The 27,874-nt window shown below is 38.2% G+C and overlaps 2 protein-coding genes across 2 annotated transcripts; both read left to right on the top strand.

The window, feature by feature from the left end:
- Window positions 1-1,093: 1,093 nt before the first annotated feature.
- On the top strand, window positions 1,094-15,308 carry rrbp1b (ribosome binding protein 1b). The gene is made up of 28 exons (XM_077226772.1): window positions 1,094-1,503; window positions 3,705-4,416; window positions 4,514-4,662; window positions 4,757-4,879; window positions 5,363-5,515; window positions 5,616-5,734; window positions 6,596-6,749; window positions 7,208-7,346; window positions 7,518-7,669; window positions 7,827-7,864; window positions 8,190-8,297; window positions 8,437-8,499; window positions 8,583-8,643; window positions 8,724-8,758; window positions 8,859-8,946; window positions 9,956-10,048; window positions 10,225-10,317; window positions 10,460-10,546; window positions 10,631-10,720; window positions 11,347-11,439; window positions 11,519-11,581; window positions 11,748-11,840; window positions 12,402-12,485; window positions 12,563-12,619; window positions 12,940-13,023; window positions 14,032-14,112; window positions 14,207-14,344; window positions 14,871-15,308. The coding sequence occupies exons 2-28, from the start codon at window positions 3,732-3,734 to the stop codon at window positions 14,904-14,906; spliced, it is 3,159 nt and encodes a 1,052-aa protein (XP_077082887.1). The 5' UTR covers window positions 1,094-1,503; window positions 3,705-3,731; the 3' UTR covers window positions 14,907-15,308.
- Window positions 15,309-16,315: 1,007 nt separating this feature from the next.
- Window positions 16,316-26,851, top strand: aars2 (alanyl-tRNA synthetase 2, mitochondrial (putative)). Its single transcript, XM_077226774.1, has 22 exons — window positions 16,316-16,602; window positions 17,100-17,288; window positions 18,094-18,239; window positions 18,320-18,511; window positions 19,115-19,259; window positions 19,341-19,486; window positions 19,562-19,670; window positions 19,752-19,790; window positions 21,291-21,405; window positions 21,648-21,775; window positions 21,875-22,019; window positions 22,965-23,134; window positions 23,211-23,324; window positions 23,412-23,552; window positions 23,631-23,768; window positions 24,509-24,612; window positions 25,583-25,691; window positions 25,764-25,889; window positions 25,971-26,081; window positions 26,165-26,248; window positions 26,324-26,437; window positions 26,514-26,851. Exons 1-22 carry the CDS (start codon window positions 16,345-16,347, stop codon window positions 26,691-26,693), a joined length of 3,003 nt encoding a protein of 1,000 aa, XP_077082889.1. The 5' UTR covers window positions 16,316-16,344; the 3' UTR covers window positions 26,694-26,851.
- The last annotated feature ends 1,023 nt before the right edge of the window (window positions 26,852-27,874 follow it).

Consider the following 27,874-nt stretch of genomic DNA (forward strand, 5'->3'; position numbering starts at 1 on the left):
TGGCTTTATATCTTGCAATTACAAATATATCTCAAACAATTGCGTTTTTACTTCCCATAAATTGTGACTTTATTTCGCCTAATTTCAATGTTGTTTACCAAAATTGCAACTTTTTTTTTGTAAATTTCGCATTTGCATTTATATCTCACAGTATCACCTTAACTCTCTAAGGCGAAAACGAGCTTCCGCAAACTAATAATACGCAAGTTGATTTTCACATTTTCTTTCTTTCCTGTTCCAAACTTGCCTTGTAAGTCTTAAAAGTAATTGCAGGTCTCATCAGCAAGCTACATGTTGGTGTCATTTACACTATAGCATAAACAGAGCTGCGCACTGAAATTTAAAATTCAATCTTACTGGATTGTTCAGATCTTTAACCTTAAGTATACGTGGAATATATTAGAAAGCACCACTTATAATAATCATACAAACATTACAACTACAGTAGAATTTTGTTAGCAAAGACTTTAATCATTAGCAAACAGACGGCAGGCAAGGGCCCAATGCTTGTTTATTTAATGAATGACTGGGGTAAAACACGCTTTTTGGGAAGAGTTTCAGTCAATTATTTCACATCTTAATATCAAGGCCTTTCAGCACACCCTACATCTTAACAAACAGTAGCACAACAACGTAAGACCTCGTATAAGTATAATATTAAGTATAGCCTATTGATGTTCAGTTACTCTGTGACATTTCTTTGCACTCAGTGTAAACTTTAGTTATCTCAGATTACTGGAAGTCTTTCCAGAGCTAATAATTACATCACCTACAGATGTTTGAGAGGAGCATACTGTCATTTAAGCTTTATTCAAGCTGATAGGGAAAAGATAATGGGTTTCGCAATTGCTAGCTAGACCTTTTTACATTTTTCTCCCCTTCTTGTTCAGTCAAGACTGACAATACAGCTATATACATATATATTATATATTTTTGCACCTTAACTCTAAATTAGTTTAGTTTATTTTTTAAGGCAAACATTTAAACAAACCTTAACTATTAAACTTAGGCACTTAACTTTTTAAGTAGCCTGTGTGGGTGTAGGTGGGTGTTGGGGTGGGTGGGATATCTGAATATCAGAAAATATTGACTTGAGGCTAAAGTGTGACATATCCTCCTGACATATCACAATATCAGAGCAGTAACTGTTCTATGATACCAAAGTACTTTTGTAAGGGTGGTATTATAAAATTGATTACTTTAATGCACAAGTAATGCTTTTAAAGTATATTCTCTGTTTTATTTTTATATTTTAAAAACTTGTAGGCTATCATTCGACGTCCTACTGAATACTCACAGCCCTCTGCGCTTCCCACCGTAGCTTTTGCATACTACGCGTGACGCGGTTGGTTTAAAGGGCGTTGATTGACATGCGTTAATCCAATCAGATGGCAGTATCAGGTCGCGTATCAGCTTTAGAGGCGGGCGCTGCGCCAACTCGCAAAAAGTGCCACGACTCCAAAAGTCAGCGGCGATTCTTTATCACTGTAAATTTGAACGCAGGTAAGCGCACGCTTTTTCTAAATCACCCTTATGTGTTTTTTCATCTACAGTGAAGGTTGTCAGTTTGACAAATGGTTCTGATATTGATGTTTAGGTTGTATTTGAAAATAATTTGTATTCTAAGATAGTTTGAACTTGTGTATTGTGATAATCTAATTCAAAGCATCTTCTGCTCGAGCCTACGTGTCCTTACTGATGCTTTCACTGACTTTGTCACTTTATAGGTTTAGTCTTTCTTTGTGTAATGTCTTACTTCGCTCACTGGCTTTGTACAGTTCTGAGTAGCTGTATTGTTGTTGTTTTTTGTGTTTTGTGTCTTTTACATTTGATTTAACATGCTATTCGAGTTTGGAGGTGTTTCATCAAGCATAAGAGCAAGTTAATTTTTAGGCTTTAACAATTGTAAAATTAACCAAAAGTTAATTGTATCTTCGTAAAAAAAATAATGAATGAATCATGTTAATAATTATCCAAAATTTCTATTTACTTTCATCTTTTACGAACTTTACATTAGCTTTTTTTTTAATCAGCATGAAAATGTGCTTAATATTCTATGATTATTCGAGAGGAGAAGAGCTAAAAAGTAAAAAAAAAGAAGAAAAAAAATCTAAACTTTGTCAAATCAAGGAAATATCATTAAGAGGTTATTTATATTTATTTATATTTGTTGGGGGGGGGGGGGGGGGGGGGGGGATTCTTTCAGCCATTATTATGTAACGTCAGCGACTCAGCAATGTTGCTGAAAGGGTTAATGTCCGACATATGAAAGCAGCCCCCTTTCACTGAGATGAGGAGTATGTGTCCTGCATGTAGGAACTCTGCATTTCCTGTGTTTTCTGAGTCCTCTCTCTTCTGAGTCACATGGATCCATTTTAGGATAGCCATATGCCCACATCGATAATTTTAGGAAAATTATTGCAAGAAATAGGCTTTTGTGATTAAAACAAGACCTATGTGGTTTCATATGGTAAAAAAAAAAAGTATTTGTTTTTGATGACAGCTAGATCTGAGGCTTTTATGATCACCAGAAGTTGCCATGATTTTGGACATGCACCATTATAATAGTAGTGTGGAATCACTACAGCCCCATTGCTTTTTTTTGTAATGGGTTGCATTATAGGCTATTCAATAAGAGTAAAGCAGTAAATAGATTATAATGCGTATAAGTTATATGCTGTTAAGAGTAGCTCATTTCATTCAAGCCCAGTCAGTATTGTCCCCCTTACCCGAGTGCCTGAGTCAGATATTTAGAGACCCCTCTCTAGAATTTCCACGCAAGAGTTGCACTGGCTGCTAGTTAAAACGTGAGGTTGGGGGAAGGTTATTGTGGTCTGCTGCACACAGACCTGTCTACTGGAAACTGTATGTATGCCCCTCTCTGTTTGTGTGAGGGAATGTTGAAGAGTGTGGTCTCGGCGGGGTGTTGCATAACATGAACTCTAGTGGGCAAAAGATATGGAGGTGCTGTTTTCAGTGAAAATAACTTTTTTTTCAAACTTTGCTAGAGGGAGAAATTTTTCACATTGTCTCAAGGCAAAAAAATAAATATATATATATATATAATGACATCCACTCAGCACTCTGCAGTAGAGGGTCTTTTTATTATTTGCCCCCTCATGGAAGCCAGATACATGACCAACAAGCAGTATAAATTTCTTCTAGGTAACGGTAATGCTGGTTAATTGGATATTACTGTCAGTAACTGAAAGATTTTGCTTTTTCTCAATGCTGCATCCATGCATCCATCCATATGTGGCCGTATAAAGTCCTAGACCACAGTCGTATTAACCAACAAAACTTTAACCGAAAGCTTTTGCTTTTTCTCAATGCTGCATCAATGCATATAGGTATAAAGTCATAGACCACAGTCATATTAGCCAACGAAACATTAAAAAACTTTAGTGAAAACATTCTAAAAAAAAAACATCTTCCAAAAATTGTATTAAAGACATCTACAACTGGACAGGAGTTATTGATTGGGGCATTTATCGGTGAGAAAATGTTCAAAAATAATACTTTACACTACAGGATATATTTTAGCAGTGGTTCTTTTGTCTGTCCTACGACTTCTTGTGTGAAATGCTCAGAGGATGTTGTTGTCCATTAACATTAAATAGCTAGTCCTTGTTTGCACATTTGAGTGTGTCAACAGAACATAGCCTTTTTCTTAGAAGGCGCTGATGGCTTTTGTACTTTTGTAGGATTAGGAGGGAAAGGACTGAGCAAAGATGGATGTGTACGACCCTCAAACTCTGGGAATTGTGGTGTTTGGTGGCTTCATGGTGTTCTCCGCCATTGGCATCACGCTCGTTTCAACTTTTTCCATGAAGGAGACCTCTTACGAAGAAGCCCTGGCCAAACAAAGGCAAGACTCAGGCAAGACCCAACCCCAGCGCTCTGACAAGAAGAAAAAGGCATCTGAAAAGAAAAACAAGGCCAAGAAGAAGGAGGAGAAGCCAAATGGGAACCTTCCAGAATCTGAGCCCGAGTCCATCCCTGAACCTGTGGTAGAAAACTGTGAACCCAACACATTACCCCAAGTTGAAGCAGAACCCCAACCTGAACCTGAACCTGTGCCTGTTCCCAAGCCTGAACCTGAAGTTAAGCCCAAGCCTGTTGTACCTGAACCAGCTCCTAAGATTGTTGTGTATGCTGCCCCTCCAACTGTAAGTGCTGTGGTGGCCCCACTTGCTTCTTCCCCAAAAGAGAAGAAAAAGAAGAAGGTGGCCAAGGTGGAACCGGCCCCCGTCAAGCCTTTGGAGGTCCCAGAAGTTGTAGTTAAGGTGGAACCAGTGGTTGCAGAGGTGGTGGTGAAAGAAGCAGTTGCTCCTGAGGTTGCTGCTCCCCCTAAAGATGAAGAACCCAAAACTGAAGCTCCAACCAAGAAGAAGTCTAAGAAGAAGGCTGAGCCAGGTGAGTCTCCTTGGTCATATCTAGGACAAATGTAATAGTAGGGGTTCAAACTTGCACTGCTCGCATCAGTCTATACTAAATTAGATTTTTTTTTAAGTGGTTTCTGTGGAAACGGTTGATGTCCCCCAGCCGTCACCATATAAAACTCTGGTCTCCAGTCTGAATAGTGCATCGTTCAGTGAATCCGAGACCCAGAAACTATTTGAGATCATCAGCAAGAAGGCAGGAAAGGACTCCTGCCAACTGGTACTAAGTCAACACCTAATAAACCCTTCTTCAAACTGCTAATACTTGTCTCCTTTTATTAGCACTCATGTCTCTTTCGTTCTCTCATTGGCAGGTGTCTCAGAAGGGTGACCCCTTGGCGCTGTTGAAGAAGCAGCTGGAGGAGAAGGAAAAGCAGTTGACCGCTGAGCAGGGCAACGTAGCTGCAGCCAAAAACCGTGTCCGAGAGCTTACCAAGGTAATTTGTGCCAACATAGACAAACCAATGTGGTTCAAACTAGTTTCTACCCCAATCAAGCTTCTTCACTGCAAGGTCATGACAGTTGAAAATAATTGTGTTGGTCCTGGAGTAATGTTCAGTGATGGACTGGCCATCCATCAATGGTACAATGGTATTTCCCTGCATACGGCTGAGATGCTGGGATACGCTTCAGCATCCCCGCGAAGCTACAAAGAAAAAGCAATTTGGATGGATAAAGCAATGTTCCTGTTGAAAACTAGTCTTAACCAAATCCCTGCCTGTGCCCAAACCATAACCATTTACTTAAAACCTTAAAATCAGAAATATGATTGGTTGATAACACACCACCCTAAGCACCTAATTCTAACCTTTTCCCGATCTCAAAAATTTGATTGGTTAATAAATACGTTGATCAGGAACATGTTCTAATTGGTCTTGGTCATTAACCGTATCTCTGACTCTCATTGCTGTGGCCAACAGGAGCTGAGTTCTGCAAAGGGCAAGATGACATCCGTAGAGACCCGTATGAGCTCTGAGCTGAGTGCCCGTGGCCAGGAGATCACAGCTCTACAGGCTCGCATGCAGACTTCCTACCAGGAGCACATCAACGAGACACAACAGCTCAACAGCAAGGTCACAAGTCAAAAGCCTCTCACACTTTTTTCCCTCTCGCTATGCTGTGTGCAGTGTGTTGTTAGATTTTTAAATGAGTTGTTTATGTGTGTTTCCACAGATCCAAAGCCTGCAAGAGCAGGTAGAGAATGGACCGACTGCTCAGCTGGCCCGTCTGCAGCAAGAGAACTCTATTCTCAGAGATGCCCTCAATCAAGCCACTAGCCAGGCTGAAAGCAGGTATTGAACACAGTCCCTTTATAAACCATTACAGTGAAACCGATGAAGTATCAAAATTTTGGGGTAATTCTTTACGGCTCTCTATGGACATGAATACCAACACAACATCAATGGATGATAACGTTGTTTATTTATAAATGCAGACTTGTGACGCTTTAAATCTTGAGATCTTTAATTTGGAGAGAATTCTGATTGAGTCGTTATATCTGAGTCACAGTTCCTCTGTGTCATTATCATTTATAGCTGTGGTGTGTACTTCGCTATTCTCATAGAATAAGAACTATTATTAAAGCTTTATCTTTATAGTTCTCGTCTTTGGTGTGAATGGGCCCCAAGCCATACTTAGGATTTCGCCTGGTGGAATTTTGCCAAAATGGGTGGAAGGGACCTCATCCATTTCTAGAGACAAGAAATTTGAGCATGTTTTTTGTTTTGTTTTGGGCCAGTAAGCAATTGCCCAGATCACCTTATAACAACCATATTGCTAAAACGCACTCTGATGACCTTAGCAATCACATAGCAATGCATTGGCAAACCATGCCCCCTCATTTTGCCCAGGCAAGCATCGCAGGTTTTTCTTCAGAAAATATACAAATCGAATTGTGCAAATTCATTTAATTGGGACAGAAATGACAGAAAGCACATTTATTATCCTTAGGTTAGATTTGAACCTGCATCTCCAAAAATGAGCACTGTGTCATGTACTGATCCCATTCACCCTCTTTCTCCCTTTGTAATTTCCTGGCAAAGCCATAAAATAAAGCTACACAACGCAAGCTAACAATAAACCTGCCTCCAGCTATAAAATGTATTATCTAACCATTTCCTTTTTGTAAATCTGTGGCTTTTTCACATGCACAGGCAGAATGCAGAGTTGGCAAAGCTGCGTCAGGATTGTGTGCGTCTAAACCGAGAGCTGAATGAGCGCACGGCTGCTCAGCATGCTGAGGAAGAGCGCAGGAAGACTCTTGAAACCAAGATGTCCACTGCTGAAGAACAGCTAGCACAAACACAAGTAAGACCTAACCCCTGACCTTTTTCCTTTTATCTGTTACCCTAGGTAGGAATTTTGCCATATTCATTAACTTTAAAGCAATTCCTATCTGTCTTTGTGATGACTTGTATTTCTTTCAGGACATTTTGTGTATGTATTTATTTGAGTTTTTTCCCCCCAGCTTAGCTATGCAAGAAATGTTAACCTCTGTGGCTAAAAATCACATGTTGGATGTTTAGCAATAATACATTCTTTGATATTAAAGAGACAGTTTGCCAAAAGTCATCATTAGGGCCTGCATGCATATACAATGAAAGTAGATGGTGAACAGGGGCTATCAGGTTCCAAATCTGAATCTGTACAATCGCTTTGCAATTGACTTCAATTTTGGTTTCTTACACAAAGTATTGTATGGCTATATTGGGTGCTGTTTAGGGGTGAACTATAATTCCTTTGACAATCCTCTGTGTCTGTGTTAGGCGTCCCGTGTGGAGGCAGAGAAGGCTCTGCAGCAGAAGTTGGATCGAGTCTGTAAAGAACTCCATGAGGCTCAGCACAGAAGCACCACCCTACAGACTCAAGTAGATGCATCAAAAGAGCAAACCAAGACCCTTACAGGTCAGTACACTCAAACAAACACATCTTGTTTCACTTATTATGCATTCCCTTGGCTTAGTTTCCAAATATAAACAATGAGTTGGAAAAAAAAACATTTAAAGGGGGCATATTCTAGTTGTAGCTATTTTATGTTTTTGTACCTTTTAAGATGGAAATAACTTCTGTTTACAGAACTCCAGGAGCGTATGCGTGTTACAGAAAAAGAGCTGAAAGACAGATGTGAAGAGCTGGAGATATTGAGAGTACAGCTGTCTCAGACACCACAGGTTACTGAGGAAAAGCCCTCTGTGGAAACAGAAGCAACAGTACAGGCTGAGATACAGGTACAAATATTTGGCACTGTGATCTAGTTGCCAGTGCAATGCAGCTAAAGCAGGTTTTTGATATGATCTTTGAGATTTTAATATCAGGTACTGTACTGCATGTAATTTTTGGAATAACAAATAATACTATTCTCTTCCCTATTTTGATTCTGTATAGAGGATCAACTGCGAGGAGGTTGAACAGTTGAGGAGCAGGTATTGTGAACTGTTCACAATTCATTTGAGTCACTACATTTACAGTTTCATTTTTAATTTACATGTTACTGGATCAATACATTTTGCTGGCCGAACATTTTGCCCTAACCATACCCATAAGTTATCACTAAAATCAGAGGGAAATGATAGGTGAATAACACTGATGTAGAAACACCTAACCCTGGTTGTAAGACTAAACTTGACATTAACTGTAAACTTGTCCCTCAAATCTGATTGGCTAATTGGAATGTTCAAAGATGTTGATCCAGGAACTTATTTCACTTGGTGAAATCACATTCACCATGTTTTGACATATTGTGTGTAGTCTGAAAGAGAAGGAGGACCAGCTGACATCAATGGAGACGGAGCTTAATCAGATAAGGGAGGAGCTTGACACATTAAAGAGAGCTCAGTCTGAGGAGACTCAGAATAGGTACTGTCTTTGTTATTTAAACTTGATGAATTTAATTTGTCTTCAAATTAAGATAGATTCAATGACACCAGTTGTTTCTAAGACCTCAGTGAATGTGCCACTCTCTGGTGTCTGCTCTAAACATGGACTCGTTTTTCAGGGTTAATGAGGCGGACACTGAACGAAGGGAATACACTGCTGAGATCGACCAACTGAAAGCTAGGTATACAATAGAGCTGATGTTTTCTTCAAGTATTTTTTGTAGACAATATGGATTAAATGCATTTCTTTCTCACTATCCCTCAGTCTGAAAGAAAAGGAAGATTCTGTGGCATCTTTACAGGCTCAGCTGGAGAAGATGGAAAGTGTGAGTTGAGAATATGATAATTTGATAATATTTGCATGTATGTAATACATATGAATTGGTATATATTTTTATATCCACAGGCAGATACTGTTGAAGCTGAACCGCCATTTGAGAAGTAAGAGATTTATTTTGTCAATTCCTCCAGATATTTGTCATCTTTTTTTCTTTCCTGGATGCTTCTGATAATGACTGACTTTTGTTTTTGTGTCTGTCAGTCTGGAGAAGGACGCACACATGATCTCGCTGGAGGAGGAACTTCAAGAGCTTAAAGAAGAGATGGAGCGAGTGAAGGCCAAGAGCAATGTGTGTTCATCTCTACGCTGCACGTCCATCCATATGTATTCAACCTGTCCACACTGTATCTACATACCTGTCTATCTACATCTAACTACCTTTCTCTTCATATCTACTCGAACTGTTGGTCCACGCTTACCTATCGGTTCTTTCATATCTACCCAGCCTGTCTGACCATATCTACCTTAGCTCTGGGTCCATATCTACCCAACTTGTTCATATATACCAACTCGTCCATCCATATCTACTTACCTTATGTGTCCGTTTATACCTACCGTCCATCCATATTTACCAAACTTGTCGATATCTACCCTACTCATATGTCTATATCTATCTGTCCATCGATATTTAACTACCTTTTCATATCTACCTAACCCATTGGTCCAGGTCTTTCTATGTGTCCGTCCATATCTACCCAGCCTGTCTGACCATAACTAACCCAAGCTGTGTCCCCATCTACCCAACCTATTTATTTATGCCTACTCGTCCCTCCATATATACCTACATGTGTCAATTCATATCTACCCAGCATATCCATCCATATCTACTCACTCGTCTGTCTATATCTACCTGTCTGTCCATGCCTACCTACATATCTGTCCATATCTACCCAGCCTGTCTGACCATATCTACCCAAACCATTCAAATATACCTACTTGTCCATCCATATCCACACTTTGTCTTACCATACCTAGCCTACCTTTACGTCCATCTACCTAACCTGTCCATATATATCTACTGGTACACCTGAATTTATCTGTCCATCCTTATCTTACTACTATCTACTCAACCCATCTGTCCATATATACCCACTCCTTCATCCATGCCTGCTTCCACATTCATGTATATCTACCTTCCCCTTTGTTAATATCGAACCTGCTCGTCCATCCATATTGATTACCCCTCAGTTCCTATTTTAGTACCTGTCTATCTATCCCTCACTCCATCATCTCTTAACTGTCCATTTATCAATCTCTAACTACCCATCCATCCACATCTAATTGTGGTGTGTGTTTAGGAACTGCGAAATAAAAACTATGCCGCAGTGGAAGCCCTATCTGCTGCTGAGAGGCTGAGTGAAGAAAGACTGAGCCAAGCCAAGGCCGCACAGGTAACCCTGATATAAACACGTACAGTGTAAACATGCATTTATTTGTATATCTACACAATACACACAAACCATGATAAATGAGGTGTTCATTATCAAAAGGGTGTAGTTGGCTATAACTATTAAACATTTTGTGTGGTATAATTTAATTTAGTGATCAAAGGCTTATGTGTGTGTAGAGTGAAGTTGAGCAGCAGCTGAGCTCTTTCCAGAAAGACACCAGAAGCGCTTTCCAGACGCTCTTCCCTCACATCAGCATAGAAATGCAACAGGTTACAATTCCTTTTTTAATGTAAAGTGAACCTCTGAATAAATGTATTAAATATGTGAATAATTTTAGAGCACAGGTAATTTAATATTAAATTAAATCATATTTATACTTTTTGTTTTGCAATAAACATATGTATGTTGTAGACAAACTGGCTGGAAGCATTCACACATGAAGCACAGAAGAAGAGTCCAGCAGAACAGCAGCGCATAATGTCCAGCTCAGATGTGACGGTAAGAGATCATCTCTATAGACACACACCTGCAATTCACGGTTGTTCTCTTCTCATGTCTCATGTTTATCTGATTATGTGTCAGGATCTGCAGCAGAAACTCGCCCAATCAGAAGAGAGACAGAGGTCACTTCAGGCTGAGTGTGAGCTGTACAGATCAACTCTCAGTGAAACGGTATGGTGGATTGCACACATTATCATGCAAACATTGACCACACTTTTTTCTTTTAAAGCAGGTTTTTTTTCTAAGAAATTTACAGATATGTTTAAACTGATTTACACTTGCATGAGATTTAAAAGTGTCTTAGTGCCTTGTCTCGGCCAGTATCCTAGTAAACATGGTTGGTTATGGCTTAGTGAATATAAACAATCAAGAAAGATGTGTACCAGTATCAGTGTATTGGATCTGTGCATTAGGTCTTAAAGTGACAGCAGCCTAATATTCCTGCTGTTGTCTGTTTTTAATGTTAATCAAACAACAAAGGACAAAGAAAAAAAATCATTCACTGCTCTTGACTGAATAACATTTTTGTAAATTTAATAAGGATTAATCTGTTTAATTTATACAGTGAAGACTATCCAGTGTTATTTTGCATTTGATTACTTTATTCACTTCTTCATTCACATTATTATTGTCGTGATGTTTATTTTTAGGAAGAAGAATGAAGCCATAATGATATCAAAGCCTGTAAATGTTACATTTATCATGGCAAAAAAAACCATTATGGTCTGCGTTTTCCAGTCTTGACCTAAAAAGACCTTTAAAAAGGTTTTTGTCTGAGCTTTGTGTGTTTTGTACAGGAGACCACGCTGAAAGTCCTGCAGAGTAGTGTGGAGGACGGCGAGCTCATGTGGAAGTCAAAGATTTCAGATGCTGAGCAGCAAAAACAGACGGTAAGAACATCCTTCACTGACCCTGGATTTGCGTGACTGTTTAGTAATTCAGTTGTGCTGAAGTGTGAATCTTCCACAGGCTCTGGATCAGGTGAAGGTCCTGGAGGAGACGATAAATGTGGAAAGACAGGACACCAATCAGGTTCATGCTTACATTTGCCATTGTTTTGGGGACTTGGGGACTGGGTTTCTAACTCGCGTTGCTCTAAACCCGTATGAGTTTTCTTTCTGTGAAATGCAAAAGGAGAAGCTTTGATGAATGTTCACGCTGCACTTGTAGAAACGTACTGTTCCTCTTTTCTCTGTAGCTGAAGGGGCAGGTGATGCTTTTGGAAGCCCAGCTGGAGAAACAACTGGAATCCATAACCATCAGTCAGACGTATGCAGAAGAAATGTCTCAGGTGAAACAACTCGCTGACTGAGGTTCCTGTAGTTTTCCCATTTTGAACGGAAGTGTAAATACATTTTTTTAATGTCTGTATTATATTAATGTTTATTTATGTTTAAATGAGTTGTATTTAAAAATAGAAGATATGTCTAAGGGGCCGTTTACATGACAACTAAAAACGTAAAACTTTTATGGGGACCTGAAAATGCAAACTATTGAAAACTGGGTTCAACGTCCAAGTTTTAAAAAACGATACCGTTATCGTCACTGTGTAAACTACAAAAACGTGAATTCATGAAAGTGAACACGTATTTCGTGTTCAGTCTATAGCCGCGTTGTGCTTCTTTACAAAGTGACATCGCCATCTACTGGCCTGGCATGAATAATACAGTGTTTTAGTCGTTTTTGCAGGGATCGTTTTGATAGCATTGTCATCTGTACGTGAAAAATGCAAAGGAAATATTTGTAACTTTTTAGTCCATCGTTGTCGTGAAATCGTACCCTAAACGACTCACTGACGTTTACATTAACATGTTTGAATATGTTGTCATATTCTTCTTTATATTCTTCTCAGCTGAATGCATTGTTATCAGAAACTCAGGCCCAGCTGGTATCAGCCAAAGCAGAGGCTCAGGAACAGAGAGCAGAACTTTCATTGGTAAGTTTAACATCGTTTTGTCTTATGTTGCACATGTGGCTTTCTACTTTGAGTGACAGCTGTGCTGTGCATTACAGATCAAGCAGGAGCTACAGGAAGTGAGTCGGCAGGTAGAGAATGAGAAGAGCACACAGGTCAATACTGCTTTGTGTGTATTTATGTGTATTAACTGTATCTGCTGCAGTGGATGTCAGTGTTTTTCATCTCCCATTGTGCTTTTTGTGCATCCTGTGTTCTTTTTTCATTGATAAAAGTTTCTTGGTGAAGGAGGGCGTAGCATGTCTGTTATGTATTATGTTCCGCATAGCTTGAAGACCGTTTTCTGGCATGCTTTTTTTTGTCTTTAGCAGTTCAAGTACATGCACATCATGTGTGCATGTATACATATGCTGTGTGTGGGTATTGTAACTGTGACTAAACTTGAATCTCTACTCCTCAATGTCTAATTTTACAGGCGAAAACGCAGCTGGAGGAGGCAACTAATAAACTGCAGACAGAAGAGGACATTCGACAGCAGGTTGCAAACAACTATGAACAGGTGACAATTAAGAGGGCGGTTTAGTTTCTTTACACAGAAGCTAGTCCAATTATGAACTTTTCTTTCCTTATTGATTTGCTTTTTATTTACATAATACATTTGGTTTTAATATTTAAAACTATATTTTTATATTGTTTATTTTAATTTATTTTTTGTAATTTGATTTGTAAAATACAATTATTGTAGTATTTTGAGGGGTTTTTTTGGATTTCATTTAATTTACATTTTAATAAAGTTTTTCTTTATCTTGATTTATTAAGTGATTTTATTTTAAATGTAATATTTGTGTTTTGTTTAAAAAAATGTAAATGATTTTTGTTTATATTTATTACATTTCAATTAGTATTATGTACTTTTTTATTTTATGAATAATACAATAGTATTGTTATAGAGTATTCAATTTATTTAATTTGACTTTAAATAAAATGTTTTATTTTTTTATTTGGTTTATTTGATTTAATTTATATTTTTTTTATTTATATTAAAAAAATATATTTTTTATTTTGAGATTTTTGAAATTCATTTCCATTTACACTTAGTTGAACTGAATTTACTATACTTTTACTAAAATTATTTAATATTTACTTAATTTATTTAGATGTTTAATGTGAGTTTTAATTGCTTTTGTTTTAATATTTCATATATACATTTCATTTGGATTGAATTTTATTTGGGTTTGTTTTTCAATTTGTTTTGATTTAAATTTTAATTGTTTTTAATTTACATTAATTATTGTCATTATATTTTGAGATTTTTTTATTTAATTTACACAATGCAACTTATTTTGGATTCATTTTATTTTAAATTACAAGTATTTGAATTTTAGTTTGTTTTTCTTTTTTTGTATATTATATTATATTATATTTTTATAAATGTAAGATATTTTTTTTTCAGTAAAATATTAATTTAATAAATTTCTTTTAAATACGTTTTAATTAGAATATTATTTAAACTGTTATATAGCATTTGAAATTCTTGGGGTGTTCACACATGTATATTTCCACTCAGGCGCAGAAGTGCGTCAGGGATCTCGAAGCTCAGTTAGAAGAGCTGAAAGCTGCTGGAGAAGGACCAACTGAAGAGCTAAAGGTTCCCAAAACACCTCTTCAAAATCTCAGGTGTAGACCAGCAAATAGAAGATCTCCGCTCTCTGATGTGTGTTTTGTGTGTGTGTGTCTGTCAGGAGAGACTGGAGAAAGAGAAGAAGCTGACGCAAGACCTCAGCCAGGCAGCCTCTGAACTGCAGCAGCTCATGAAGGGCTCTCAGGAAGACCTGGACAAAGAGCGAGTGAAGAACCTGCAGGAACAGTTACAGGGCAAGGTACATTATTAACACTCTCCATACATTCACAAGAGGAAAGCACACAAAATGTAAGGCCTTCAATCCATGCTAAATGTATATATTGTATGTAATATATCAGTAACATTTAAAGTCAGCTTGAAACAGAAGCTGCTATTAGTCTTTTCTTCGCTATTGTGACGTATATCCGAGTGAAACAGCTTGGCGAACAAGAACAAATGTAGGGCTGCACTTGATTTTGTCCATCAGGATTCGATTGGATGGTTGTAGTTTGCTATTGGTTGATCTCATCTGAGTGACAGGTTGCCCCGCCCTTACGCCAGTAAACGCATCATCAGAGAAGAGATGATGCTGCAAGAGGGAGGGGAAGTTATTGTGGTTAAACATTGAGTGTACATGAATTAAAAAAAAAATAATGTGCACGAATAAATCATTCATTATAAATACCGCAAGATTCCATAAAAAACAAGAATTTTCTATTTTGATCTCATGGTGACTAAATGGAGGTTGATTTTGTGATGTCTAATTCATTTTATTTTCTCTACAGGAAACTGAAGAGTCAAAAGAAGGAACGTCTGTTTGACACAAAAAATCCAACAACCTTGTGCCTTAACTATTCTCATGCATTATTTACTTTTGTATTCTCTGCTACTGTGACAAATGTGCCGACTGTTATTAGCCAGTGAGGATTCTTAAGGGAGGAAGCATAATATATTTTTTATGTTTTATTGGAGCTGTTATTAGGCGACTGAACACCTCCTAAAGTTATTGCAAAACCGCTCAGTGTTGAAAGGGAGAAGTGCTTGCGTGAAAGATACAGTACAGGAGGATTTGTGCAATTGCTCTTTATCTTTTGTTTGCATGTTCTCATGAGAGTCATAGGAAGGAACATTTCATGTTGCAGCAATGCAGTACAAGCTACTACACTTTTGTAGTTGGCTGTTAACAAATGTGATTATATAATAAAATACTGTATGTACTTTGACTTGTGTGTTGGTCTACTTTACTTAAGAAAAATAAAAAATATGTAGACTTCTGTTAAAAAGTTTGGGGTCAATATTTTATTCAGCAAGAATGGATTAAATTGGTAGAAAGTGACAGTCACAACATTTACATTACAAATCAATTCTATATCAAATAACAGTTCTTTTGCTGTTCTTTTGAAATCTATGCATCAAATAACCCTGAAAAAAATTTATATCATGGTTTTCACAAAAGTATGACGCAGCACAGCTGTTTGGTTGTCAAAAACACCTATTTTGAGACTGTCTTTGGTTCATTTGAGTTTTAAAGGGTAACTAAACCCCTGGTCAGAGCCTGACTCCACCCACTGGCAATATTTGAAAAATGCTGGAAAAGTGGGCAGAGCCCAGCGGAGGGGGGCGTGCACCTGAGGTGCATCTCTTTGTATGGAACCCTTCAACGTCACCAAGAACCGCTGCGTCACGAACCACCGCAAACATCCAATAGGAAAATTCAACTGCAGTAGCCACCGTTCAACCTGAAGAGGGCAGCACTCAGACGTTTTTACACCATATATTGTAGAATTAAAACACATTAAACCAAAATGTCAAAAAATTTACTGGAATCAATGAACAGCATTTATGAAGCTCCATTCTTACAGATCCTTAACTTAAAAGTTGTTTTAGTGTTTAGTTACCCTTTAAGGAGAAAATACTCAGAAATGGTCTTGACCTGAATTTGCATATGGTTTGTTTTAAAGCATGTTTAAAACACCACATAGCCATATGATATAAACAACATCAAAAGCTTGATTTTCACCACAGGGGGTCTTTAAACACTTTGTAATTTGAGTTTATGAAAACATTATTTGTCTGATTTAAAATGCTCCCCACCTGATATCTGGTATTCACTGAATTAGGCTAGCAAATATAATTGTTTAAAGATATTTTCTGCACATTATATTAATAATATTTACATAACATTTATATATAATGTTCAGTTTCATGTCATTCTCGTCGCTGATTGGACGCTGCTGTGTGACGCTGTGACTCGGCAAGATGGCTGCGCGCATAGTGCTGGGGAAACAGCTCCACTGTGCACTTTTAAATGCAAAATTATGCACTTTATTGACGGGAATAAGAACATGCTCGGCCCTGTCCTACTCAAGATCTCATGAAGAATTCACATCTAAAAGAGTACGGCGGAAGTTTATCGACTTTTTCAAGGAAGGTTATGAACACCGAGTGGTGCCGTCCTCGTCAGTGCGTCCGAGAGGAGACCCGAGTCTTCTGTTCGTCAATGCAGGAATGAACCAGGTACTGAAAATCAATAATGATACATGCAAGTTGTTAAAAATATAACACCGAATACTCATGTCAAAGCGCAATGGCACTTTTTGGACACGAAACATGGTAATGATGGAAGGGTTCACACTTTAAAAAAAGATATAATTAAACTATAAAAAGCAAAAATTGCTTTTAAAATAATATATACTTTAAAGTTATATCATTTATTTTATTATATATTTATAATATTTATAATATTTAATAAAATAGTAGCACATCGAATTATTGTATACTATACACAAAATAATTATTTAGAATTCAATGTGCTACCTATATATTAAAGAGACTCAATGAATACAAATAATTAAAAGTAAAAAAACAAAAAAAAAAAAAAAATATATATATATATATTCTAGATTAGTAACTTTAAAAAAAGAAAAGTGGTTTAGGTGTTTTTTGGGGCCACTGTCTTCTGTAATGATAGTATTGATGTTAGGTTATCATGGTCTGTGACTGTTGTCCCATAGTTTAAGCCAATTCTCCTGGGCTGTTCGGACCCCCGCAGTGAGATGGCATCATACAGGCGGGTGGTGAACAGTCAGAAGTGTGTCCGCGCCGGAGGCAAACACAACGACCTGGAGGATGTGGGGAAAGACATGTACCATCACACCTTCTTCGAGATGCTGGGGAACTGGTCCTTTGGTGATTACTTCAAGGTTTGGTCAATAATTTCAATCTTTTAATAAGGGTTTGTTTTTTCTTTATTGTGACACCATGGCACTTTACGGCCCTAAAATATATTTAAAAAATATTAAATTCAGGAATTAATACTTCATGAATATGTTCATTATGCAAAAGGTTTATTCAAGATGTTATGTGAATTGCATTTTACAGAGCCCCTAAGGGAACGTAGTGATGGAAAAAATTAGCGTTGTCTCACAAAAGTATTAAGGTCCCAGAGAAACTTGGCATTCTCTCTCAAAAAAATAGCATTTTTTTGCAAAAGTATTGTTACCTGGGGAAAAAAAAAATGCGTTCTTGCGATAAAATGTTGCGTTCCCCTGAGAAACTTTGTGTTCTTTCTCAAAAGCATCACAATCCCAGAGAAAAAGAAAAAGCATGATATTGTTTTCCCTCACACCTGCAAGCAAGTTTCTCGGGGAACGCAAGAGTTTTGAGAGTGAACGCAAACGCATTGAAATATATTTTTTCCTACAAAAAATAGGAGAGAGGCAACACTATACATATATTCTTTTTATTTTATTTAAATTAAATTAAAAATATAAAAGAAAAAGAATATATGCATAGTGCGGCCTCTCTCCTATTTTTTGTATGTTAATCATCCAGGCCAGCACTCTTAAAGTTTATAAAAATATGCATTAAATGAAGCCTGCTCCTGTCCTCACTTAATATATTTTTTCCTCCCATCTCATGTGTCTTTTTTCCCCATCACTATATCCAATTAGGAGCTCTGTAGCATTTTCATGTATTTTTTGAATAAATGAATGATTCACAATCCAGGTGGAAGCCTGTGCAATGGCCTGGCGTCTTTTAACGGAAGAGTACGGCATTCCTGCGGAGCGCTTGTATGTCTCGTACTTCTCTGGGGACGTGGCCAATGGTCTCCCTGCCGATGAGGAAACGCGGCAAATCTGGCTCAGCATGGGGTACGTTCAAAGCAGTGCAAAGCAAAATCGATTAGTTTTCTGTTGGAGATTCACTGGATTGTTGTGACATTCCCATGCAGAGTGCAGGCGGATCACGTGTTGCCGTTTGGAATGAAGGATAATTTCTGGGAAATGGGCGAGACGGGTCCGTGTGGCCCCTGCACGGAGATTCACTACGATCATGTTGGGAACCGGAACGCCACCTCGCTGGTCAATGCAGACAGTCCGGATGTGGTGGAAATCTGGAATCTAGTCTTTATGCAGTATAACAGGTTAGAAAAGTCACTTCCAGTGTTATTTTACATTTTTATATATATGTATATATTGTATATAACTGTAGTTTTTATTAATACTTTGAATTAGCTTTTACTTATATATTTTAAGTTTTTTTATATATATTTTATAAAGTAATAAAATATCATGTTCAGATTATATATATATATATAAATATATATTATTATTTAAAAAAAAAAAAGTATGTGCAGTGAAAGCTTGTTGTGTGCGGATGGGATGGTTCACTCTCAAGATATGATCAACATTATAATAAAAAGACTTAAAAATATATATACTATGTTGGTTTAGTTTATTTTTATTTCAGTTTTAATTTTTATTTATTTCCAGTTAGTAATTTTAGTACTTCCTTCAGCGTCAACTTATTTCAGTTAGTTCTCAAGGCAACATTTCCAAATGGATTTTTTTTTCATCTAATGTTTATAATTTATTTCAGCTTTATTATTTTAATTTTAAAAAATAATTTAAATCGATTTAGTTTACAATAAATACCTTGGTTCCTTCCGGGTGCCTCCATTGATTTGTGGAACAATGTGTTAGTAACACACATTGTGAGGATTTGAAAATGGACTCTAATGTTACAGGGAGGGCAATGGTAGCCTGCGAGCTCTGCCCCAGTGCAGCGTGGATACTGGGATGGGCTTAGAGCGACTGGTGACCGTACTGCAGGGAAAACGCTCCAACTATGACACAGATCTTTTCACACCTCTATTGTCCGCCATCCACCAGGTAATTGAACCTTTTAAAAGAATAATATTCCAGGTTGAATATAAATTAAGGCCGCATTATCTCTATTGTTTGTGCATGTAGGGCTCTAAGGCTCCTGCATATCAGGGCAGGACTGGAGAGGCCGATGCGGGTCAGGTGGACATGGCCTATAGGGTCGTGGCGGACCACATTCGAACAATCTGCGTGTGTATCGCTGACGGAGTTTATCCAGGCATGACAGGCGCTGAGTGAGTTTGACTTTATCGAAGTATGCAGAGTAATTTAACACATACAATTTCTGAAGTATGCCATCTTTGTGATAGGCTGGTGTTAAGACGTATCTTGAGACGTGCCGTAAGGTTTTCTACAGAAGTGCTGCAGGCCCCCGAGGGTACGCTGGCAAGCCTTGTGCCCACTGTAGCTCATATACTGGTGAGATGCCCATCAGTTTATTACTTTCATCACTGCATTGTGTCTTAAGTTTTATATTCCCGCTCTCTTCCCTTTTCTTAGGGTGATGCCTATCCTGAGCTGAACACTGAGACTGAGAGGGTAAGCATGTTACAAAATACCTTAGTATTACGTTTCTTGCAAAAAGATACACTACTGTGATACTTTTTTTTTTTATTTAGCAAGGATGAATTAAATTGTTCAAAAGTGACAGGAAAGATACTTTCTATCCTGAAAAAATCCTGAAAAAATGTTTCCAACATTAATGTAAATAAGAAATGTTTCCAAATCCGCATATTAGACTGATTTCTGAAGGATCATGTGACACTGAAGGCTGGAACAATGCTGAAAATGTTGCTTTACATCGCAAAAATAAATTACATTCTAAAATATATTAAAATCGAAAACAGTTAAAGGTTGTATCAGCGATTTCAGGCCCAAACAAAAATTATCACATTCATCTAATCTTTCCTAACGATCCGCTAGCTGCCCGCCCCATAAGCAGGCTGTCAAAAAACCAAGTCTCTGTAGGCAGCCTAGGCTCTGAGATCTGCACACAAAACAAATGGGTACAACCAACACTCAAAATCAAAATAAACAGTGTTCTAACCAATCACCGACAAGGGCGGGTGTTGTTTGTTTTTGCGCTCGTGCACGGCGCCTGCACGCGAAGTCGGAGCTGAAGAATAAGGCAGCGTCTATCAACCCTATGCTATCAACGGACCAGATACATTTAACATGGAAGAGGCAATCCCCAAAAAGAGAAGGAGGATTAGGGCGAGGGAATACCCTCGTTTTTCGTCAAAGAAACAAATAATAATCGGGAAGGCTTTTAAACGGTGGAGAGAAAATTTTTAAATCGGACGCCGAGGTTGCACTGTTTCTTTTGGACAGGTGAGTAGCTGCTAGTGATGACTTTTTTGTATGTGAACTGTGTGTGAAAATATAAATCTTTAAAAAATATGAGTGAAGCTCGACTAAACTTGGATAGCTCTAGCGAATATCAGATTGTAGGGAGGGATTTAGTGTGTGAGATTGGCATGCTAGTGAGCGAGTTGATTCTGACGAATTGGAATCCGTTGAGGGAGGGGCGAGCTAACTTTGTTTGTTTGGGATCTCGCTTCAAACAGAAGTGACTTCACCCACAATCGCTGATACAACCTTTAATTTAAAATTGTAATAATATTTCACAATATTACTGTTTTTGCTGTATTTTTTATTAAATAAATGCAGTCTTGGTGAATGGTAGTGTATTACCATGTTCTAAAAAGCAATTCAAGTGAATCTTTAAAAACACTAATAATTTAATAACACAGTTAAATGTAATATTAAGCAAATCTCAAAATGATGCTTAAATTCATTGTAGCATTTCAAACAATAATATTAATATCAGCTATCATCAGTTATCGGCCACAATATGAAAATAGTTAATGGTTTATATGCATTAGCCTAAATTTGAATATTGGCGAAACCGCAATTCTGAGTTAATGTATATATCCGTGCACCGTGGCATTTTTTTCAACTTAGAAAACCTGCGGTAAACAAAGTGCAGGAACTGAATGTTTGATAAATTTGTAAAACATTTGCGTTCTTCCTCTGTAGATCATGGAACTCATTAATCAAAATGAAGCCCAGTTCCTGTCGTCGCTGAAGCAGGGCAGGAGGGTGATTGACAGGACTCTCAGAAATATGTACGAAGACTCTGCTGTTTTTCCTGGTAAACCCACAAAGCGGTGTAATTCGCTTTATTATCTGTGCAGGCTCTGTAATATTAAGTGCATTTCATTGACACTTTTATCCCAAGGATAAGGGCATAATGATAATTGCAATGTCTCTATTAGGATTTAAACTCTCAACCTTTCAGTTACCAACCCTGATCTTTAACTACCACACCACACTACCCCATTTCAGTGATTTGTTCTACTCTCCTGTGTCCATTGTGTTGTATCTATTAATCAGCCTCGGTTGCCTGGTCGCTACATCGTAACTTAGGCTTTCCTCTCGATCTCATTGACCTGATGCTGGAGGAGAGGGGCAAGATGGTTGATAAAAAAGAAATGGAGGTGCTTGAAGATGAATATGAGAAGGTACTGGTATCAAGCATGTGGCTTTCTTTAATCCAGCATTTGATTTATTGATTTATCTGTTATAGTGGGTATATGGATTAACTTGGGTTTTTTTCTCAGTTGAGGTTTCAGTCAGAGGAGGATGATGGAGATAGGGCGGACCAGCTGGATATTCATAGCCTGGCGGAACTACAAAGCCGAAGAATTCCTCACACGGACGACTCGCTGAAATACTGTTACAGTCTGGCGTCTGATGGACAATATGGTACTTGAGTGAAAAGATCATTGGTGCAGGAGTTTGTGAGGCAGTTAAATCATTAAAACTGTGTGACCAGACTTGGCACTAAAAATGTATATCATGAAGAAAGCAACACACTAAAATTACTCCGAATACTTTAGCAACCACATAGCAACATTCTAAAGAACACTCATAACACCAAAAACACTCAAAACACCTTATGAACTGCATAGTAACATGTTAAACACCCCAATAACCACACAGCATCCACTAAAATTGGTTAAAAGACCTTAGAAACCGAATATCAACATTCTAAAAACACTCAGAACACCTCATTAAATGCATAGCAACATTCTTAAAACACACTCAGAACACCTTAGTAACCGCACAGCAACACATGGAAAAAACACAGTCTAAAGAACTCTAAGAACATCTCAATAACCACAGAGCAACACACCAAAAACACTTAAAAGACCGTAGCACTCAGAACATCTGGGAAACTGCATGGCAACATTCTAAAAACACTCAGAACACATCAGTAACAGCACAGCAACACGAACATGACACGAAAAAGCACACACATTTGAATACTGAAGGCTAACAACCGAATATCAACTTTCTAAAAACACTTGAGCAACTGCATAGCTACATGTTAAAAAACACTAAGAGCACCTTGGTATCTGCACAGCAACACAATAAAAAAGTCACATGCTAAAGAACACTCAGAACACAGATAAACTCTCAGAAAACATTATCAACCACATACCAACATGCTAGAATACACTCTGCATAGCTACCAGTGAGATTTCAGTGTTGGCTGGGCTAACATTTCAATGCATTTGAGTTGATTAGTACAAAAACTCTAGTTATTATGGAAGTAATAGGATTTATTGCCTGTCGCTTTATTACATCACACCAGGTTGGGACACGATATATGACTGAACAATGATCCTGACTCTTTTCCTCTCGCAGTGTTTGTGCCTTACAGAGCGTCAGTCCTGGCACTCTACTGTGAGGGGTCTTTGGTTTCAGAGGTGCGTGAGGGTCATCGCTGTGGTGTAATTCTGGACCGGACCAGCTTTTATGCAGAGCAGGGAGGACAGGCGCACGACCAGGGTTATTTCACCAAGGATGGATTACAGGTTATTGATCACATCCCATCTCATGTATTTGATAAGCAGACAAGATTAAATTACCATTTGCGGTTATGCTTCTCAGGATGTGCTGTTCCCTGTGAATTGTGTCCGTCTGGCTGGGGGTTACGTGGTACATCAAGTCACGGCAGCAGACACTTTGAGAACTGGGGACCAAGTGCATCTTCATGTGGATGAGGTGGGAATAGTAGGAGTAAAAGTACCATCAGACATAGTAACGCATCATGCAGACACCTTTTGGTAAGTGTTGCATTTCCAACTGTAGGCTCGGCGTCTGGGCTGCATGGTGAAGCACACTGCCACACACGTGCTAAACTTCGCCCTGCGAGAGCTGCTAGGTCCCTCTGTTAGTCAGCGAGGGTCACACTGCACTGCCAGCCGCCTCCGGTTCGACTTCAGTGTGAAGGTACAATGGCTGTGTGGCTGCCTCAGGGATTTAATGATTTCCAAACTGGCTAATACATGTATATGTTTTTGAATAAAGGGCTCCCTTAGTATATCTGAGCTACAGCAAGTTGAGGAGTTGGTCCAGGACATCATCCATCAAAATGCAGAGGTGCACATAGAAGAGGTCCCTCTGTCCAGAGCTAAACTGATTCCAGGTCTGAGAACTATAGATGAGGTAAATAAGGGTGGCTTGATACCCACTTTTCCAATACAGATGTCAGTCCAATACCAGTATTAAATCTTTTATTGCGCAAAACTATTGTTGCTCAAATGCAGAGCAACACAAAAGTGCATCTCTGAATGGAAAATGTCATTTGACAGCTGCAGTGGAGAGAAGAGTTTCTGTTAACTTCATTATACGGTCTGTTTCTCAAACAAAGCTATCAAATGTCTTCAGAACACCTGGAATATAGTGCATGAAAATGTTTATGGTGCCTTCATAATACTTTTTTCGAGCTTTACAGTAATAACCATAACGCACAGTATCACATTTTGACCAGTCCCATCTGACCTACACCTGATCTGACAAAAAACTGATTAACAGATTGGCGCATCCCTAGAGGTAGAAAATGTATTTCAAAGGTGTAAGACAGGGGTGTCCAATTCTGCTCCTGGAGAGCAAACGTCATGCCTTACTACACTTGTCTGGAAGCTCCTAGTGATCCTGAAGACCTTTATTAGCGGGTTCAGGTGTGTTTAAGTAGGATTGGAGAGAAACGCCGAAGCATAATGGCCCTCCAGGAGCAGGATTTGTAGTTACAATCTTTTCAAGCCCAGATGTAAGTTAAAAGGACTATGGCTTTCCACCGCAGAACTTTCTATTCTTTGGGGGTAACAGGGCCAGAACTTTGGCCCCACACCTTGTTGGTGGAAACTGGTGTATATGTAAGATGTTGACCATGCTGTTTGTTTCAGGTGTATCCGGATCCAGTGCGAGTGGTGTCCGTGGCTATGCCTATTTCGGATCTGCTTACCTCAAACACCGCTAGAAAAGCTTCAGTGGAATTTTGCTGTGGCACGTAAGGTTCTTCTGAAACTGCTGGAACTTTTTGCTCCTGGAGGGCTGCTACTTCCTGCAGATTTCAATTCCAACTTTTCACCTGCATGTTATTTTCAAATAATCTTGAACACCTTGATTGGCTGGTTCAGATGTGCCATGTCTAGGATTGGCACTAAACTCTGCAGGATAGCCCTCCAGGATCAGGGTGGGTTATCGCTGCTTTGGGCAAACCACTTATACATCTGACCATTTCCAAGCTGCAGCCAAGGTAGGGGTGTGCGTAATGAGGGTAAATGATTAAAATGTCTCCAACAGTCTGCCTTTACAGAGAGATTGTTAGTATCTTGCTACAGTGCACATTCTATCAGTTGGCGTTTCAGTTTTTTCATTTATCACCTCTATCGCGATTACTCTAATTGTGACTTTGCTGTTCTTCGTCATCCCAAAAGTTTATTATTTGCATGCGTTTTAAAGCCTTGCCAGTTTGAACTTCTGATATATGTTTTCTGGTCACACAGCGCATAAATTTACTTTCTCCCGGTTTCAAAGACAAGGCTTAAGATAGTCCCAGACTAAAATGCATGTTTAATCTGTTTTAACTAAAAGCAACTTGCACTGATCTTAAAATATATTGGTGCCATTGTTTTGTCTCAAGATGCACACCAGTAATGTTTCTTTTTTCTAAGACACATTTATTAAAGCTACTTAAATGTCCGAATTGAACTAGGGTCTAATCCTGGCTTAATCTAAGCCCTGTTTCTGAAACTGGGCCTTTATGTAATATATCTTATTCTTTCATGTTCTTTCATCTTGTTGGGCTAAATGTTTTAAATGCGGAAATTAGTTTGACTATTGCTAAGTAACTTGAAAATTAGTCTTAGAATCCAACAAAATCGTGTCTAAAAAGTCTGAAAAGAATTGTGATATGATATTTTGCCTTATTACCCACCCCTAAGCCAAGCTCACCAATATGTTGTTGCTTTTATCAGGCATTTATTGAGGACGGGAGCAATTGGAGACTTCGTCATTGTGTCTGAGCGACAGATGGTGAAAGGCATTAGCCGTATCATTGCTGTTACTGGAGATGAAGCCAAAAAGGTTTGAAAAAAACGAAATCTACCATTGGGCAGCAGTTCAGTTTCTGTGATGCTAACTGTTCCTGTGACCCAGGCTCGTGAGGCGGGCCAAGCCATGCAGGAGGAGTTGGAGTCTTTGGTGGCACGGATAGAAGTTGCAAGCGTCCCGTCTATACCAGCAGCTCAGAAACTCTCCAAAGAGATTGGTCTCCTAATGAATGTACATAACCTCACGTCTTCATTGGAAAGTCAGTTCATGATGTATGAATTTCATTTGTCTATATTGTGTTATGTGTTTTAGGTGGTTGATAACACACCAATCCCACAATGGCAGAGACGAGAGTTGCAGACTCGCCTGAAAGCGATGCAGAAGAGCAGCAACACCTCCATCAGAAAATTGGAGATCACAGAGGTAGAAACGTCTATAGGTTGTCTTGCTAGTTGTTAATATTATTTATTGTTTAGGCAAATGGCTTATTGTTTCTTCTGCTTCAGGCTGCCTTGAAAGCCAAAGAGCTGCTGGAAAAACACTCTAATAAAACTGTGCTTGTGGACTTGATCCAGACGGACTCGATATCGGTATGTTTTGTGGTATCTTTGACTATTATATTTGTATCAAATGTATACAATTGGTATACATGTTGTTGTGTTTAGGTGCTGATGAAGACTGTGCTCAAGCTGAGCAAGAGCAGCCCAGATTCCCTGGTCATGTTGTTTGCTCACCTGCAGCAGTCAGGGAAGGTGCTTTTTGCCTGCCAAGTACCTAAGGTACAGCACACAAAAAAATCACACAACTACAGTATAACCACACAGGTGTGAGATTGCTTTCATACTGTCTTCCTAGGGCTCTGCTGGTGGTTCAGCAATCGAATGGGCTCGTCATGTGTGCGCACGCTTGGAAGGAAATGCAGATGGCTCAAACGAGGTTGCTAAAGGTGTGGGAAATGCAACCAAAGTCGCAGATGTTACAGATGTCTTGCATTGGGCTGAAGAATTTGCTCACAAAATCATAAATGCATCATGAACAAACTAATCTTGGATAATCATTGACACAGTACCAGCGTACCACAATGGATATGCTTCCTCGAAATTAGGTCATTTTTATGACCCCGTTCCTTTGTTTTAAAAGGGTAGGGCATATACTATATATGTTTGGCTTTGATATTAAATATTATAAAGTTATTCCTCTGTTTTGGGTACACTTTTTGTATAGTAGGTTTGGTTCAAGAAAAATGTTTTTTAATTCAAAGAAATGGCATTCCTCGGTAAAATATTTAATTATAAATACAAAAAATGAATACATAATTATTGTATCTAATTATGGAGGACCAGGAGTGCCACTTAAAAATAAAATGAAGATTCAATATATAAATTTAATAATTCAAACATAAAAATGTATATAAATAAATCACTTTTAAATGGACAAATTAATAGACATTTTTAAAGTTTATTTAATTCGTGTTTTTAAATGTATTGCAATAAAACCATAAAACAATAAATAAATAAAAACATTTTAAATGTATAAATAAATAGACACATTTAAAATTGTTTATTTAATTCATGTTTTTAAACGTAGATTAATAAAACAATAAAAATTACTTTAATAGATCATTTTAAAGGCACATGTTAAATCGCTTTTTTTAAAGCATTTGGCAAACCATTTCTCTATCTATTTGCCAAATGCTTTTCTTTGTCGGAAAGCCACTTATCACAAAACAACCACAATTATCCACTGCGTTTGCAACGTCTTCCCTCAACTGTGAAACTCTTCTATATATAAAATGATAATCGAGAGGAGAATTTCTTCCGCAGAAATCAGCTAAAGACACAAATCATCCGCAATCCCTCTGAAAACACATTCAGATTCACCTGCCATTTTGCGTCGCTCGCCTCGGCTCGAACTCGTCTTCAAACTCCCGCATATGACGCATGGTCTCTCTAACTGTCCAATGACAGTGCGTGTTACATTTAAAAGTAGGAGACAGGGGAAAGGTGATTAATTGCTCCCACGTGTGTACTGTCCAATGGCATTTTTAAACTCCTTTGACAAATGGATAAAGAAAAGCATTTGGCAAACCGACAAAGAAAAGCATTGGCAAATAGATAGAGAAATGGTTTGCCAAATGCTTTAAAAAAGCGATTTAACATGTACCTTTAAAATGATTTATTAAAGTACTTTTTATTGTTTTATTAACCTACGTTTAA

The sequence above is a fragment of the Siphateles boraxobius genome, unplaced genomic scaffold, assembly GCF_051911475.1.
Source record: "Siphateles boraxobius isolate OS27281-9 unplaced genomic scaffold, OSU_SipBor_1 13, whole genome shotgun sequence".
Taxonomy (NCBI): domain Eukaryota; kingdom Metazoa; phylum Chordata; class Actinopteri; order Cypriniformes; family Leuciscidae; genus Siphateles; species Siphateles boraxobius.